This window comes from Argopecten irradians, chromosome 4 (genome assembly GCF_041381155.1).
Source record: "Argopecten irradians isolate NY chromosome 4, Ai_NY, whole genome shotgun sequence".
Lineage (NCBI taxonomy): Eukaryota > Metazoa > Mollusca > Bivalvia > Pectinida > Pectinidae > Argopecten > Argopecten irradians.
The window spans coordinates 50,847,149-50,866,144 of NC_091137.1; the positions used below are offsets into that span (position 1 = coordinate 50,847,149).

The 18,996-nt window shown below is 38.3% G+C and overlaps 1 protein-coding gene across 2 annotated transcripts; it reads left to right on the plus strand.

Moving 5' to 3' along the window:
- Positions 1 to 317: 317 nt before the first annotated feature.
- LOC138321968 (uncharacterized protein C1orf131 homolog) lies at positions 318 to 13,786 on the plus strand. Of its 2 annotated transcripts, none has more exons than XM_069266021.1 (7): positions 318 to 342; positions 1,689 to 1,768; positions 2,851 to 3,230; positions 3,713 to 3,880; positions 10,685 to 10,771; positions 11,237 to 11,286; positions 13,656 to 13,786. In XM_069266021.1, the coding sequence occupies exons 2-7, from the start codon at positions 1,714 to 1,716 to the stop codon at positions 13,771 to 13,773; spliced, it is 858 nt and encodes a 285-aa protein (XP_069122122.1). In that variant the 5' UTR covers positions 318 to 342; positions 1,689 to 1,713; the 3' UTR covers positions 13,774 to 13,786. The 2 variants fall into 2 exon arrangements, with proteins under 2 accessions (XP_069122122.1, XP_069122123.1); XM_069266022.1 differs by lacking the exon at positions 318 to 342 and adding an exon at positions 359 to 616.
- The last annotated feature ends 5,210 nt before the right edge of the window (positions 13,787 to 18,996 follow it).

The window sequence follows — 18,996 nt, forward strand, 5'->3', positions numbered from 1 at the left end:
TCGCCACGTGCAAATATACCCTCAAATTTGTAAAATATTTTGTAGAATTGTTTCGATTTCTTTTATTTCTGGTATGAACTATGATGAAAATAACTACTAGTGATCACGTGATTGTGTGTTTACACTAAGTTTTAGGACATAAATTAATTATAAATTGCACAGCTCTTGGCTTCTATTTTCAACTGTGAAATCTAAAGTTAGAATTTTAATCAACAGTTGACACGAAAACAATTTTAGTGTGACCGCCATATAATTTCCGGAAAAAAAATCCGGAACTCTATTCGAATCCCGATCCGATTTCTTTACTATATAAACAATATGGCTGCCCCCATTACACTTTGAGTGAGTGTTTTGTTAATTTTTTGGCGATTGCTTCTTATTATCTATGTCGATTGTTAAGTGTTACTTACGCATTATATAACTATAGAGTAGTGGAGTGGAGGCAGGGTATGATTATTCGTTCTAGTTAGACGTTCTTGTCTTCATTCAAGATGAATTGCATCACACCCACTCGACATAAGCTTCACCATGTTGAAGTAGGTCGATAACCGGTAGAAGTAGAAGTACTACAGCAACATGTTATGTTATTTTTTCACCAATATATAAAGAATACATGGTAAGTTAAATGTCTTAAAACATAAGTTGTATTTTGGCAAGGGTTATGAAAGACAAAAATTAATAGCAATAAAATGGAATCGATGCATGTCGTGTGATGAATATAATTTATTGGATTTTGTTAACCAAAGATTTATAAGTGAGAAGGATTGGTCACTGTCTCTTTCCTCAGTACACTACCAAAGACCGGGTCAAACACCATGCAAGACGCCTATGACAGGAAATAAAAAACATTTTTCTCGAAAAATATTTGTCTCATCGAGTCAAACGAAACTCCAATGTAAAGTTTTAATAAATTTCACGATTTTAGTTCATTGCTTTAAGCAGGTTGCCTTTTTGTTTGTTGGACACATGTTTATTAATTGCTATTATTGCGATATTTATAGCTATACAAAACTTGAAGAAAAACAACATTTTTGAAGATGAAAATGCCTATGCTCAAAACCGACACATGAAACTTGCAGTGGTTGTTTATAACGATCATTTAAACATTTTGGAAGCAGTTTTGATCAGGTTTAATTAAGGTTATTAAGGTAATTATCGCTCTATTGTTTCGAACAAAAAGTGGTTGCATAGTATTCACATGATCCTTATAAACATCCCCTGTAAGTTTCGGGCATTGGTTTTGCCTGCAAGCAATTTTATCTCCAAAAACATTGTTTTTCATCAGTTTTGTATAGCTATAAATAGCTATTTTAGGTATATATTGCTATAATAGTGACATATAAACATGTTCACAACCTGTTAATGACGGAAGATTTAAAAGAAATGTAATTTTATTAAAAAATTACAACATTTCATGTAATGACGGCCAGCTTCAGAAAGTAAGACGGTAACCCTCGCACCCACAAGTGTACATTAAAGGTTGCTCCGGCAGTTATCAAAGGAAAATCAGTCGTCGCCCAATGTCACGGTCAGTGCACAAACACAAAAGTGCTTACGATGTATTCGTCCAAGACCCCAAGTTACTTCTCCTTCTCATCTACGTCCCTTTGTTAACATTTTTCCTTTAAATCTGGTTACTTGGCAATGGATTATTATAAGCATATAGGACATTTTTGTGAAAATTCCAGACACATCTTGGTACATAAAGGAGACATGGCTACTGAAGATAAAATGCAGGAAACAATTCTAAAAAGATTGGAAGAAATCAGTAAGTGGAGAATTAACTTTGTATGTATTATATATAAGACTCTTTCATATGTGGATATGAAGGATAGGGATATTCTACCCGAGGGTCACAAAATGTAAAACCCGAGGCTTGCCGAGGATTTAACAACATTTTGTAGTCCCGAAGGTAGAATATCCCTATCCTTCATATCCAGGTACAGTATGAAAGAGTATTTTTCTCTCATACCTCAACAATTTTACTGCTATGATTTTCCGCCATTTTGAAATAAATTAGGAAAAGAAGGCGATTGCAAGTCCCCTGCATTCATGAAATTTGCCTGATATATTCAATGCAAAGCCTGTTGTTTGTATCTTTTAAATTAAATCCAGCCTAGTTTCTGAAAAAAATTGTACCTAGAAAATAGTAATTTTGTTGATGCTGTGACATCATGAGGCTTTATTGCATAGGTAGCAATGTAATACAGCCTCGGGCAAAACGAGTGTATTGCCCTAGACCAGCCAATATTACACCTGTAGGTATGAGAGAAAAAGATAGATAACGTAACTGCATGTCTTTAGCAGAAATAATCAATATTAATTATCCCCAATTATAGGTATATTTCAGCCTTAGCATCAGCATTTGGGTTAGACTGGTTATGATGAAAGTTACCTTTGTTGGCATTGCTGTGACCGCTACATACATACAATGCAATACAGTCTAACCCAGTTATTATGAATTCATGGAGACCCTTGAAATCATTTCGTATTATGCAGGTTTCGTAGTAAAAGGGTTAAAATTTGTACAGTAAACACAGAAATCAATATGAGACTTTGGTCAGTGATATTATTGTTTTATTGAAAGTTGTTTACCCCCTGTGTGGATTATCCACTCTATCTATAGGTATAATTGGAGTAAATGTACTCACACGGCAGTGATCAATTATCTAAACTTACCCAGGGTTTTGTCACTTCGCATTTTGTGGGTTTAACACAAAATGTGCCCAGGGGACTTGAATATCGTTTCATATTACATGAGTAATACAGGTGCCTTACATTTCCCTACCATACCGGCTCCACTGTATCATTGATTTGTTTGTCTGAATCTGAATCTTTACTGAATTACAGATGAACAGTTATTAGACAATGACGATTATGAAAGACGTGTGAAAAAAGCTAAATTGGGGAAAAGGAAATCTGAGTCAAATCCATGTGCTGTTGACTCAATTTATTCACAAGGGATACTAAGTCGGAGACAAAGGAAGAAAAAACGGAAACAGGAGAAAAGTGTGCAGCAAGGTTCTACCGAGGTTATTCAGACAAAAACTGTGAAAGGAGAAAAGAAACATCTTCATGACTTGAAAAAATCTCTAGGATTATCGGAAAAGGATGTTCATTCTTGTTGTCCCGACCAAAGGACTGAGGAAACGAAATCTGTTGTTAAAAAGGGTCCAGAAGTTGTTGTTTATCATGCCCCAAAGAAAAAGAAACAACACATACAGGAGCAGGTATTACTTTGTTATTTTAAATCGATATGCCGAATTCGACCCAATAAGCGCCCATGTCCTTATAAGCGCCCCTCCCCTTTTTTTTAGGGCTCAATTTCAATTGCACATGCATAAATAAAGACCAAAACTACACAAGAACGTACAGTTTTGCAATAATTTCACCTGAATAGCACCTTTCATTTTTTCAATTTTTTAAATGCCCTGGGCGCTTATTGGGTCAAATACGGGTATTAATTTAAGAAGGTATGAAAATATTGGTTAAAATTGTTTAAAAAGTCACCAGGATTCCATGCAGTGGTCCGATTGTACATCATTAGTGTGATTTACTGTAGATGATAAATCTAGACATTTGGAATTAGGACATTCCCCTTGGTATAAAATAGGATGACTCCTCTTTTAATCTTTGAACAACTTATAATTATGCGTACATTTTTCTCTTTAATTCTTACATATTGATTATTTCTGAAAATATTCTTTTGTAGACCCCAGAGGAATCTACTTTTGAGAACAGTTCCAGTGTGGTAGATGAACAGCCTGAATTTGACATGAAGAAAGCCAGATTTGAGGTGCAAAAAGTTGGCATTAAAGGTTTTAGTGGCACGGAGAAAGATGATGCCATGACCTCATTTCTGGTTAAGTTGGGAGCCAAGGTAAGTGCACATTTATGTTTTTTTTTTATGTTGCAAGAACTTCAAATCCTCCAAAAGAAGCATTTAAGTATATCTTTAATATATACTATGTCTAATTTGTTCCTGTGTAATTTACAGGTAGGTTTTAATGTGACAAAGTAACTGTTCAAACATTCCTCTAACCACAGGCTTTTGGCTCAATAGACTTTTTCTCTATATGTATGTAATATTGTGTCAAAGTCAATAACTCGACCGGCCATGTAACACTACCAAATTTCAGAAAAAGTATGAGTTTCGCCTTTCGTCCGTGGTCCGTCATCCATCTGTCCTTCCGTCCGTCCTTCTGTACGTTAACAGTTCTTGTTACTGCTATTTCTTAGAAGTTACTGAAGGGATCTGTCTCAAATTTCATGTGCAGGTTTCCCTAGGTCCCTAGTTGTGCATATTGCATTTTGGGACCAATCGGTGAACAAGACGGCCGACAGGAAGCCGTCTTGGATTTTGACAATTGAAGTTTGTTACCGCTATTTCTCAGAAAGTGCTGAAGGGATATGTCTCAAAGTTCATTTGCAGGTTTCCCTAGGGTCTAGTTGCGCATATTGCATTTTCGGACTGATCGGTGAACAAGATGGCTGACAGGCCGCCATCTTGGATTTTGATAGTTGAAGTTTGTTACCGCTATTTCTCAGAAAGTACTGAAGCAATCTGTTTCAAATTGTATATGTAGGTTCCCCTAGGTCCCTTGTTATGCATATTGCATTTTGGGACCGATTGGCTAACAAGATGGCCGGCGTTGATTGGCTCTTGAAAATTAATTGACCAATTGTCTCCCATATGTACAACAATAATTGTCTCCCCTATGTACAACCATAATTATCTCCCCTGTGTACAACCATAATTGTCTCCCCTGTGTACAACCATAATTATCTCCCCTGTGTACAACCATAATTGTCTCCCCTATGTACAACAATAATTGTCTCCCCTATGTACAACCATAATTGTCTCCCCAGTGTACAACCATAATTGTCTCCCCTGTGTACAACCATAATTGTCTTCCCTATGTACAACCATAATTATCTCCCCTATGTACAACCATAATTGTCTCCCCTGTGTACAACCATAATTTTCTCCCCTGTGTACAACCATAATTGTTTCCCCAGTGAACAACCATTATATGTATTGTCTCCTCTTTGTACAAACATAATTGTCTCCCCAGTGTACAACCATTATTGTCTCCCCTGTGTATAACCGTAATTGTCTCCCCTGTGTACAACTGTAATTGTCTCCCCTGTTTACAACCTTAATTGTTTCCCCTATGTACAACCATAATTGTCTCCCCTGTGTACAACCATAATTGTCTCCCCTGTGTACAACCATAATTGTCTCCCCTATGTACAACCATAATTGTCTCCCCTATGTACAACCATAATTGTCTCCCCTGTGTACAACCATAATTGTCTCCCCTGTGTACAACCATAATTGTCTCCCCTGTGTACAACCATAATTGTCTCCCCTGTGTACAACCTTAATTGTCTCCCCTGTTTACAACCTTAATTGTTTCCCCTGTGTACAACCATAATTGTCTCCCCTATGTACAACCATAATTGTCTCCCCTGTGTACAACCATAATTGTCTCCCCTGTGTACAACCATAATTGTCTCCCCTGTGTACAACCATAATTGTTTCCCCAGTGTACAACCATTATTGTCTCCTCTTTGTACAAACATAATTGTCTCCCCAGTGTACAACCATAATTGTCTCTCCTGTGTACAACCATAATTGTCTCTCCTGTGTACAACCATAATTGTCTCCCCTGTGTACAACCATAATTGTTTCCCGTTTGTACAACCATAATTGTCTCTCCTATGTACAACCATTATTGTCTCCTCTTTGTACAAACATAATTGTCTCCCCTGTGTACAACCATAATTGTCTCCCCTGTGTACAACCTTAATTGTCTCCCCTGTGTACAACTGTAATTGTCTCCCGTTTGTACAACCATAATTGTCTCTCCTATGTACAACCATAATTGTCTCCCCTGTGTACAACCATAATTGTCTCCCCTGTGTACAACCATAATTGTCTCCCCTGTGTACAACCTTAATTGTCTCCCCTGTTTACAATCTTAATTGTCTCCCGTTTGTACAACCATAATTGTCTCCCCTGTGTACAACCATAATTGTCTCCCCTGTGTACTACCATAATTGTCTCCCCTGTGTATAATCATAATTGTTTCCCCAGTGTACAACCATTATTGTCTCCTCTTTGTACAAACATAATTGTCTCCCCTGTGTACAACCATAATTGTCTCCCCTGTGTACAACCATAATTGTCTCCCCTGTGTACAACCTTAATTGTTTCCCCTGTTTACAAATTTAATTGTCTCCCCTGTGTACAACCGTAATTGTCTCCCCTATGTTCAATCATAATTGTCTCCCCTATGTTCAACCATAATTGTCTCCCCTTTGTACAAACATATTGTCTCCTCTATCTACAACAACCATAAGGTAGCAGAAAACAGAAGATTTGGACAATCTATGAAAATAAGACGCATGCCCCATAGATATAGTAATTTAACTGTAAAAATACCTGTACAAAAGTATATTCATGTATATAATTAATCTGCAGAACTTTTGCAATTACAATATGATATTTTGATAAAGATTTGGACATATTCTGCATTTATACATGCATGTGAACACCATGGTAACAACAAAAAATACCTGAAAAATTGAAAAAATATCATGATTTTTAGCCAAAAATTGCAGAATTTTTTTTTCTTAAGAACTGCCTTACATTGAGCATTTCTATCACAATGGCAAAATAAGCTAATTTATTTCATAGGTCGATTGTGTGGATTTTTCAATATTTTGCCTAAACCTTGCCATGGATTTTCCTTCAAGTAAATTTAAAGCTAGCATCCTGGTCAAGACGCACTTCTGGAGGAGCCCAGAATTGTAATCTCTAACCCATTTTAATTATCTTTATCTAAAAAAAAATGAAACTTAAATCAAACCCTCCATATTGGATGTACCAATTTGAGAATATATTTGATTTTTAGCTCACCTGGCCCGAAGGGCCGGTGAGCTTATGTCATGGCGCGGCGTCCGTCGTCCGTCGTCCGTCCGTCCGTCCGTCCGTCCGTCCGTCCGTCCGTCTGTCCGTCAACATTTCCTTTAAATCGCTACTAGTCATAGAGTTCTGCATGGATTGTAACCAAATTTTGCCACAAACATCCTTGGGGGAAGGGGAACAGAACTTGTATAAATTTTGGCTCTGACACCCCGGGGGCAGGAGGGGCGGGGCCCAATAGGGGAAATATAGGTAAATCCTTTAAATCGCTACTTGTCATAGAGTTCTGAATGGAATGTAACAAAATTTGGCCACAAACATCCTTGGAGGAAGGGGAACAGAACTTGTTTAAATTTTTGCTCTGACCCCCCGGGGGCAGGAGGGGCGGGGCCCAATAGGGGAAATATAGGTAAATCCTTTAAATCGCTACTTGTCATAGAGTTCTACATGGATTGTAACCAAATTTGGCCACAAACATCCTTGGGGGAAGGGGAACAGAACTTGTTTAAATTTTTGCTCTGACCCCCGGGGGCAGGAGGGGCGGGGCCCAATAGGGGAAATATAGGTAAATCCTTTAAATCGCTACTTGTCATAGAGTTCTTCATGGATTGTAACTAAATTTTGCCACAAACATCCTTGGGGGAAGGGGAACAGAACTTGTATAAATTTTGGCTCTGACCCCCCGGGGGCAGGAGGGGCGGGGCCCAATAGGGGAAATAGAGGTAAATCCTTTAAATCGCTACTAGTCATAGAGTTCTACATGGATTGTAACCAAATTTGGCCACAAACATCCTTGGGGGAAGGGGAACAGAACTTGTATAAATTTTGGCTCTGACCCCCCCCCGGGGGCAGGAGGGGCGGGCCCAATAGGGGAAATAGAGGTAAATCCTTTAAATCGCTACTTGTCATAGAGTTCTACATGGATTGTAACCAAATTTGGCCACAAACATCCTTGGGGGAAGGGGAACAGAACTTGTATAAATTTTGGCTCTGACCCCCCGGGGGCAGGAGGTGCAGGGCCCAATAGGGGAAATAGAGGTAAATCCTATAAATTGCTACTAGTCGTAGAGTTCTGCATGGATTGTAACCAAATTTGGCCAGAAACATCCTTGGGGGAAGGGGAACAGAACTTGTATAAATTTTGGCTCTGACCCCCCGGGGGCAGGAGGGGCGGGGCCCAATAGGGGAAATAGAGGTAAATCCTTTAAATCGCTACTAGTCATAGAGTTCTACATGGATTGTAACTAAATTTTGCCACAAACATCCTTGGGGGAAGGGGTACAGAACTTGTATAAATTTTGGCTCTGACCCCCCGGGGCCAGGAGGGGCGGGGCCCAAGAGGGGAAATAGAGGTAAATCCTTTAAATCACTACTTGTCCTAGAGTTCTACATGGATTGTAACCAAATTTGGCCAGAAACATCCTTGGGGGAAGGGGAACAGAACTTGTATAAATTTTGGCTCTGACCCCCCGGGGGCAGGAGGGGCTGGGCCAAATAGGGGAAATAGAGGTAAATCCTTTAAATCGCTACTTGTCATAGAGTTCTACATGGATTGTAACTAAATTTTGCCACAAACATCCTTGGGGGAAGGGGAACAGAACTTGTATAAATTTTGGCTCTGACCCCCCGGGGGCAGGAGGGGCGGGGCCAAATAGGGGAAATAGAGGTAAATCCTTTAAATCGCTACTAGACATAGAGTTCTACATGGATTGTAACTAAATTTTGCCACAAACATCCTTGGGGGAAGGGGAACAGAACTTGTATAAATTTTGGCTCTGACCCCCCCCCCCCCCCCCCCCCCCCCCCCCCCCCCCCGGAGGGCAGGAGGGCGGGGCCCAATAGGGGAAATAGAGGTAAATCCTTTAAATCGCTACTAGACATAGAGTTCTACATGGATTGTAACTAAATTTTGCCACAAACATCCTTGGGGGAAGGGGAACAGAACTTGTATAAATTTTGGCTCTGACCCCCCGGGGGCAGGAGGTGCGGGGCCCAATAGGGGAAATAGAGGTAAATCCTATAAATTGCTACTAGTCGTAGAGTTCTGCGTGGATTGTAACCAAATTTGGCCAGAAACATCCTTGGGGGAAGGGGAACAGAACTTGTATAAATTTTGGCTCTGACCCCCCCCCGGGGCTGGAGGGGTGGGGCCCAATAGGGGAAATAGAGGTAAATCCTTTAATTCGCTACTAGTCATAGAGTTCTGCATGGAATGTAACCAAATTTGGCCAGAAATATCCTTGGGAGAATAAGAACTTAGTTTGTATAAATTTTGGCTCTGGTCCCCGGGGCAGGAGGAGCGGGGCCCAATAGGGGAATTATAGGTAAATTCTATAAATTGCTACTTAATTGTCCTAGAGTTTTGTATGGATTGTAACTAAATTTGGCCACAAACATCCTTCGGGGTAGGAGAACAGAACTTGTATAAATTTTGGCTCTGACCCTCAGGGGGCAGGAGGGGCGGGGCCCAATAGGGGAAATAGAGGTAAATTCTATCAAATGCTACTTGTCCTAGAGTTCTTCATGGATTGTAACCAAATTTGGCCACAAACATCCTTGGGGGAAGAGGAACAGACTTTTATAAATTTTGGCTCTGATCCCCTGGGGGTAGGAGAGGTGGGGCCCAATAGGGGAAATAGAGGTAAATCCTATAAATTGCTACTAGTCGTAGAGTTCTGCATGGATTGTAACCAAATTTGGCCAGAAACATCCTTGGGGGAAGGGGAACAGAACCTGTATAAATTTTGGCTCTGGCCCCCCGGGGGCTGGAGGGGTGGGGCCCAATAGGGGAAATAGAGGTAAATCCTTTAATTCGCTACTAGTCATAGAGTTCTACATGGAATGTAACCAAATTTGGCCAGAAATATCCTTGGGAGAATAAGAACTGAGTTTGTATAAATTTTGGCTCTGGTCCCCCAGGCAGGAGGGCGGGGCCCAATAGGGGAATTATAGGTAAATTCTATAAATTGCTACTTAATTGTCCTAGAGTTTTGTATGGATTGTAACTAAATTTGGCCACAAACATCCTTCGGGGTAGGAGAACAGAACTTGTATAAATTTTGGCTCTGACCCTCAGGGGGCAGGAGGGGCAGGGCCCAATAGGGGAAATAGAGGTAAATTCTATCAATCGCTACTTCTCATAGAGTTCTGCATGGATTGTAACCAAATTTGGCCACAAACATTCTTTGTGGAAGGGGAACAGAACTTGTATAAATTTTGGCTCTGACCCCCAGGGGGCAGGAGGGGTGGGGCCCAATAGGGGATTTAGAGGTTAATATTAAAATTCCTTCAGAAAAGAAACAATGAACCTGTATTCAGAAAATTATTTGGCATTACAAACCAGGTGAGCGATACAGGCCCTCTGGGCCTCTTGTTAATTTTTTTTATGCATGGTTCAAAACAGGGGCTCCCCACTTAATAAAAATATAGACCGGGGCCAGGCTGTTCTTCTCTGATCTACTACCTATTGTATTCCTGTATACATCCATAACTGTTTCTCATGTTTTACAACCTTAATTGTCTCCCCAATGTACAACCATACCATATCTCTGTGTAAATCGTAGTTGTCTCCCCTGTGTACAACCATAATTATCTTTCCTTTGTGCACCCATATTGTATCCCTACATACATCTGTAACAGGTTTTCCTGTGTGTACATGTGTGGGGGTGTGACCAAAGATTTTGTACCAAGAGTATTTTGTTGACCAAGGCAGATTCCACTCATGTACTACTTTAATAAAACACTTGATTACAGCTCCCAAAGAACAAATTCTATAACTACAAGGAATTCATGGAGATCAGAAAACAGGAGAAGTTAACAGCCAAAGAGAAGAAAGCTGTGGTAAGTTATATGAGTGATGGTTGGAAGGAAGGGAAGAAAGCTGTGGTAAGTTATATGAGTGATGGTTGGAAGGAAGGGAAGAAAGCTGTGGTAAGTTATATGAGTGATGGTTGGAAGGAAGGGAAGAAAGCTGTGGTAAGTTATATGAGTGATGGTTGGAAGGAAGGGAAGAAAGCTGTGGTAAGTTATATGAGTGATGGTTGGAAGGAAGGGAAGAAAGCTGTGGTAAGTTATATGAGTGATGGTTGGAAGGAAGGGAAATTAAGTAATGTGTAGTATATATATATATTTATTTTGTTTTCATATCTTGTACACGAACATTTTTAATTTGTAAGGTATATGTACTTTTCTCAATGGTACTTTCTTTCATTAGATCACTTAAAATATATGTTAGTGAATTTCAGTCAAGGTTTCTATATGATGACCGTTCCATGTATACTTCACAATCTTTTATCTTTGTGCCAGGATCGAGGACTTGGATATAAAGTGACAAGTTCAAAGAACACAAAGAAGAAGTAAGTATAGTTTTAGAATTCTGTAAATTTTTGGTTGCTTTCACTTACTGTTTATCTTTATTGGGATGTCATCCACATTTTAAGTATAGAGGAATTAGGATTTTGATTATTATTATGGATTGATCTTTATTTTGACTACATATGGTAGCCTGAACGCAGTTGACAATGACCGTATTTCATGGAGCATGTTATTTATCATAGATACACACTTACAGAGTGGGGGGGGGGGTACTCTCCATTTTCACTGCAATCCCACTATGTAACCTTACCAAGCACAGTTGGCAGTCATATAGACTATGAACTTCAATCGCTTATTATGACATCATTATTATTGTGATGTCACAATTGTGCCAGCACTCACAGAAAACGGCTGTTCAAATGGTTGTTCCATCCTAGACAATAAGGAATAATTAATTCATTATAGATACAAAATCCCTTGGTATCACAACAGAAAATTGTAACCAAATGTAAATATGAGCATTGAACGTCTTTCAGTTGGCATTCATAGCCAATATGGATGCCAACTGAGCAAAGGCAAATCCAACCTGAAGCACGCTTCATGGAATTTGCCTCTGTCCTGTTGACATTCATTTTGGCTATGAATGCCAAATGAAAGACGTTCAATGGTTAAATATGTTTGTAGCCAACTGAGTTCATACTACCGCATATGGAGTCAGAATAAAGATCAATCCTTCTATTTACGTCACTGTTTTATACAGAATAAAGCTGGTAACCAAGGTTACCATGGTTGCTAGGCTACACACTAATGTATACACAATCAAGATTATGACCCTGGCTGTTAGTAGGACGTTAATTAATCAATCAAACAATCAAACGATGATAGGGCATCACAGAATGTAAATGTAATCAAAGTTTAAGACAACACAATGCAGTATCATGATTGTTTGGTTATCTGAACAGAAGTTTTGTCTTTCGCCGTGAACAGGTTGCTGTCTAAATGCCTGCCACTCCGCATGTAAAATTTTATACACCTGTGACTGTAGGGCTTACGCATGCAGTGTCTATGCTACCTACACTGTTGTTCAGATTGAAACATTTGCTTGTCTAAGTTTTTAGTCATGGCACGGCGTCCGTCGTCGGTCGTCGTCCGTCTGTCCGTCAACATTTCCTTTAAATCGCTACTAGTCATAGCATTCTGCATGGATCGTTACCAAATTCAGCCACAAACATCCTTGGGGGAAGGTGAACAGAGCTTGTATAAATTTTGGCTCTGACCCCCTGGGGGCAGGAGGGGCGGGGCCCAATTGGGGAAATAGAGGTAAATCCTTTAAATCGCTACTAGTCATAGAGTTCTACATGGATCGTAACCAAATTCGGCCACAAACATCTTTTGGGAAAGGGGAACAGAATTTGTATAAATTTTGGCTCTGACCCCCTGGGAGTAGGAGGGGCGGGGCCCAATAAGGGAAATAGAGGTAAATCCTATAAATCGCTACTTGTCCTATAGTTCTACATGGATTGTAACCAAATTTGGCCACAAACATCCTTGGGGGAAGGGGAACAGAACTTGTATAAATTTTGGCTCTGGCCCTCCGGGGGCAGGAGGGGTGGGGCCCAATAGGGGAAATAGAGGTAAATCCTTTAAATCGCTACTAGTCATAGAGTTCTACATGGATTGTAACCAAATTTGGCCACAAACATCCTTGGGGGAAGGGGAACAGAACTTGTATAAATTTTGGCTCTGGCCCCCCGGGGGCAGGAGGGGTAGGGCCCAATAGGGGAAATAGATGTAAATCCTTTAAATCGCTACTAGTCATAGAGTTCTGAATGGAATGTAACCAAATTTGGCCATAAACATCCTTTGGGAAAGGGGAATAGAACTTGTATAAATTTTGGCTCTGGCCACCCAGGGGCAGGAGGTTTGGGGCCCAATAGGGGAAATAGAGGTAAATCCTTTAAATCGCTACTAGTCATAGAGTTCTACATGGATTGTAACCAAATTTGGCCACAAACATCCTTGGGGGAAGGGGAACAGAACTTGTATAAATTTTGGCTCTGGCCCTCCGGGGGCAGGAGGGGTGGGGCCCAATAGGGAAATAGAGGTAAATCCTTTAAATCGCTACTAGTCATAGAGTTCTGCATGGATTGTAACCAAATTTGGCCACAAACATCCTTGGGGGAAGGGGGACAGAACTTGTATAAATTTTGGCTCTGACCCTCAGGGGCCAGGAAGGGTGGGGCCCAATAGGGGAATTAGAGGTTAATATTAAAATTCCTTCAGAAATACAAATGAACCTGTATTCAGAACATTACTTGGCATTACAAACCAGGTGAGCGATACAGGCTCTCTGGTTTGTGTCTACGTTTGGGAATGATTCAGATAAGTAACATTCTGATTGTTTGTCTAGGTGTAAAGACAGGAACGACCTGGGGGTGTTAGACGGACAAGTCGGTCGGTATAAGGATGGTATACAGTACGTCAGGAAAACGGATCTAAAAGGATTTAAAAAGAAAAATAAACGTTAAGTTTAATAAGAAATTCATATAGTGATGTTGTTTTTTTATTGGCCTTTACACTCCAATATACTGAAGAAGTTAAACAGGAGTACTACTGATTCTATAGTGATCTTTATCGTGGTGCTAGTGGTAAACTTACATTTTAAAAGGTCACCGATAACTTGAAAGGTCACCGATATCCCTGAAAAGTCAAAGATATCCCTGAAAGGTCACCAATATCCCTGAAAGGTCACCAATATTCCTAAAAGGTCAAAGATATCCCTGAAAGGTCACAGATATAACTGAAAGGTCACATATATCCCTGAAAGATCACAAATATCCCTGAAAGGTCACCGATATCCCTGAAAGGTCACAGATATCCCTGATAACCCAAACCACTGCATTTAGCTTTCTTTGATTTTCCCAATTATTGTGTCACCTGCAACACAAGTGCGACACATAGGTATCACTATGTCGACGTCTGCGTCCGGAAACGATTTCCGTGTGACAACTTAAGTATTTATTGTACGATTTCAACTACTGGTATATTGCTTTATATCAATGAAATCTCAGATGAGTTTGATACTGGTCAAAATTTGTCAATATTCGCAAAGAGTTGCGGGACTTTAAAGTCTCCAAAACAGACAATTTCTTGGTTTCCGCACAATAACTTTTGTATTTATTATCTGATTTCAACCAAATTATGTATATTGCTTGCCTTTATATCAATGAGATCTCTGATGGGTTTCATACTGGTCAAAATCCATCAATATTTGCAAGAGTTACGGGACTTAATAACTGAACAATTAGTTATTAACCATATTTTAAAATGTAAATAACTATTTTTTGTGATGTTTTCAACTGCTTTGCAGACAACACTTCCATGAAATTCTTGTTATATTGAACATTAAATATATAAGCCTTTAACTACCAGTAAATATGTTAAAAGAGAATTATTGCATTCAAAATAAGTTGACATTATATGCCAAAATCATCAACAATAACTTACTAAGTTTTCCATGGAATTTAACCAAGAATGGCCAAAAACATATTTGGAGAGGGAGGGGGGGGACGTGAAGAAATTTTGTATAAATGGTGACTGAACCCTCAAAGGAAATAGAGATAATTCATATAATGTGCTGCTCATCATAAAGTTTTCAATAAAGTTTAATCAAACTTGGTCAGAAACATTCATAGGAGAATAGATTTCGTATATTTTGGTATAATGGTGATACTGACCCTTTCATGGGCATATGGGGCGTGGCCAGATAGGGAAACTAGATGTGCTGTATTCGACCCAAACAGCTGCCAGGGTGCTTTAAAAATGGAAGCAAATATACAAAATAGTTCACTTCACCCAAAGAACCTTCAGACCACATTAAAACTAAATCCCTTTGTTCCTACAGAAGAAGGATTTCTCCTATTGGGCCCCGACCCTCAGGCTAATGGGGCCAAGCCCACTGTTCATAAAAAATTGGATCCCCTTCACCAAAGGATATATAAGTGAGAAGGATTTGTTACTCGGGGTTTTGGACGAATACATCGCAAACGCTTTTGTGTTTGTGCACTGATCGTGACGTTGGGCGACGACTGATTTTCCTTTGATATCCGCCGGTGCAGCCTTTGATGTAGCTTGCAGGTGTCAGGCTTACCGTCTTACTTTCTGAAGCGGGCTGTCATTTCATGAGATTTTGTATTTTGTTTTTTATGAAAATTTAAGACAAGTCTTCTAAGTCCCCCGTCCTTAAAAAAAAGAGTAGACATCGTGAAATTTATTAAGCTTTACATTGATGTTTCATAGGCGTCTCGCGTTGTGTTTAGTAGTGTAAAGAGACGGTGACCAATCCTTCTCACTTATAAATCCTTGCCTTCACCCAAGGAAGATTCAGACCAAATTAGAATTAAATCCCTTCATTCTTACAGAAGAAGAAGAATTTTAAAGAAATTTGCTATATTTCCCCTATTGGGCCAGGCCCCTCAGATCCCTATTGGGCCAGACCCCTCAGATCCCTATGGGGCCAGGCTGGCCAGGCCCCTCAGACCCCTATTGGGCCAGGCCCCTCAGACCCCTATTGGGCCAGGTACCTCAGGCCCCTATTGGGCCAGACCCCTCAGACCCCTGTTGGGCCAGGCCCCTCAGATCCCTAGGGGGCCAGGCCCACAGTTTATACAAAATTGGATCTCATTCACCCAAGGAAGCTTAAGACCAAATTAAAACTAAATCCCTTAATTCTTACAAAATAAAGATTTTAAAGACTTTGATAAATTTCTCCTATTGGGCCAGGCCTCTCATGCCCCTAGGGGGCTAGGCCCATCGTTTACACAATGCTGGATCCCCTTCGCCTAAGGGAGATTCAGACCAAATTTGGTCCAAATCCATTTAGCCATCCATGACTAGTAGGGATTTTAATGAAAAGTTGACAGAAAACGGACGGATGACGTACGCCGCGCCATGACATAAGCTCACTGGCCCATTACATGTGTCAGCTACATTGATAGTGTTTGTGTCCATTATTAACATTGATAAAAAACTATGAGAGAAGAATGAGTTTATTTAATAACAACTATAAACAAGATCAATAGAAATAATAACCGGATACAGATATATATGGATATCATCAACAGAGAGAAACAGTAACCGAATACAGATATAATCAACAGAGAAAACAAAATAAAAAAACAACCGGATACGGATATAATCAACAGAGAGAAACAGTAACCGAATACAGATATAATCAACAGAGAGAAACAGTAACCGAATACAGATATAATCAACAGAGAGAAACAGTAACCGAATACAGATATAACAAACAGAGTGAAACAGTAACCGGATACGGATATAATCAACAGAGAAAAAATTATAAAAACAAAAAACAAAAAAAAAGGGATACAGATATAATCAACAGAGCAAAAAAATTTAAGATACAACACAAAGATTTCAACATATCTAATGCCTTGTATGGTTATTTTCAATGATAAAAGGAAAAAAAATAATGTTAGATGATTATATATAATTTTAGACAATAACTTTTTATGATGTAGTAAAAGAAAGAAAGTAAAATATTCACTTGTTTGCAAATTTTGATCAATTGCGAAAGTTACATCCTAGCGAAAATGTACTGTCTATTTTTGCATATTACACGCATATACATGAGTACATAAAATATGTCGTATGTGAATATATCAGATTTATTTGTCATTGGGACAGGCAGGTATAGATTGCTACATCATGGTTTTTGAGCGTACCATCACATTTGAAAAATAAAAGACATTTGCTTTCAAAATGATGATGTAACAATCGATACAGGGCAGATAACTCTGTTATGGACGGAATATACAGTGCATTTGATTAGAATGCAGAGGACAGTCGTACTGCATCAAGTAAGATAAACAAATTATCATAATTAGATATGTTTTATCACAGAAATGGAAATTTATCATTATTGACACGAAATAATGAATCTTTTCAAATAAAAGCAATGACTTTAAATATAGAACATGTACAATAACAGCAATGACTGTTTAAATATAGAACATGTACAATAACAGCAATGACTGTTTAGATATAGAACATATACATAACAGCAATGACTGTTTAAATATAGAACATGTACAATAACAGCAATGACTGTTTAAATATAGAACATGTACAATAACAGCAATGACTGTTTAAATATAGAACGTATACAATAACAGCAATGACTGTTTAAATATAGAACGTATACAATAACAGCAATGACTGTTTAAATATAGAACATGTACAATAACAGCAATGACTGTTTAAATATAGAACGTATACAATAACAGCAATGACTGTTTAAATATAGAACATGTACAATAACAGCAATGACTGTTTAGATATAGAACATGTACAATAACAGCAATGACTGTTTAAATATAGAACATGTACAATAACAGCAATGACTGTTTAAATATAGAACATGTACAATAAAAGCAATGACTTTAAATATAGAACATGTACAATAACAGCAATGACTGTTTAAATATAGAACGTATACAATAACAGCAATGACTGTTTAAATATAGAACATGTACAATAACAGCAATGACTGTTTATATATAGAACATGTACAATAACAGCAATGACTTTAAATATAGAACATGTACAATAACAGCAATGACTGTTTAAATATAGAACGTATACAATAACAGCAATGACTGTTTAAATATAGAACGTATACTATAACAGCAATGACTGTTTAAATATAGAACATGTACAATAACAGCAATGACTGTTTAAATGACTGTTTAAATATAGAACATGTACAATAACAGCAATGACTGTTTAAATATAGAACATGTACAATAACAGCAATGACTGTTTAGATATAGAACATGTACAATTACAGCAATGACTGTTTAAATATAGAACATGTACAATAACAGCAATGACTGTTTAAATATAGAACATGTACAATAACAGCAATGACTGTTTAAATATAGAACATGTACAATAACAGCAATGACTGTTTAAATATAGAACGTATACAATAACAGCAATGACTGTTTAAATATAGAACGTATACAATAACAGCAATGACTGTTTAAATATAGAACGTATACAATAACAGCAGTGACTGTTTAAATATAGAACATGTACAATAACAGCAATGACTGTTTAAATATAGAACATGTACAATAACAGCAATGACTGAATATAGAACATGTACAATAACAGCCATGACTGTTTAAATATAGAACATGTACAATAACAGCCATGACTGTTTAAATATAGAACATGTACAATAAAAGCAATGACTGTTTAAATATAGAACATGTACAATAACAGCAATGACTGAATATAGAACATGAACAATAACAGCAATGACTGAATATAGAACATGTACAATAACAACAATGACTGTTTAAATATAGAACATGTACAATAACAGCAATGACTGTTTAAATATAGAACGTATACAATAACAGCAATGACTGTTTAAATATAGAACATGTACAATAACAGCAATGACTGAATATAGAACATGTACAATAACAGCAATGACTGTTTAGATATAGAACATGTACAGTAACAGCAATGACTGTTTAAATATAGAACATGTGCAATAACAGCAATGACTGTTTAAATATAGAACATGTACAATAACAGCAATGACTGTTTAAATATAGAACATGTACAATAACAGCAATGACTGTTTAGATATAGAACGTATACAATAACAGCAATGACTGTTTAAATATAGAACATGTACAATAACAGCAATGGCTGTT

Bases quoted from the DNA above. Each gene is read 5' to 3' on its own strand.
- LOC138321968 (XM_069266021.1), top strand. From the start codon at position 1,714: ATGGCTACTGAAGATAAAATGCAGGAAACAATTCTAAAAAGATTGGAA. The intron at 1,769-2,850 runs GTAAGTGGAGAA...ACTGAATTACAG, and splicing joins AAAAAGATTGGAAGAAATCA to ATGAACAGTTATTAGACAAT. The intron at 3,881-10,684 runs GTAAGTGCACAT...ACTTGATTACAG, and splicing joins TGGTTAAGTTGGGAGCCAAG to CTCCCAAAGAACAAATTCTA.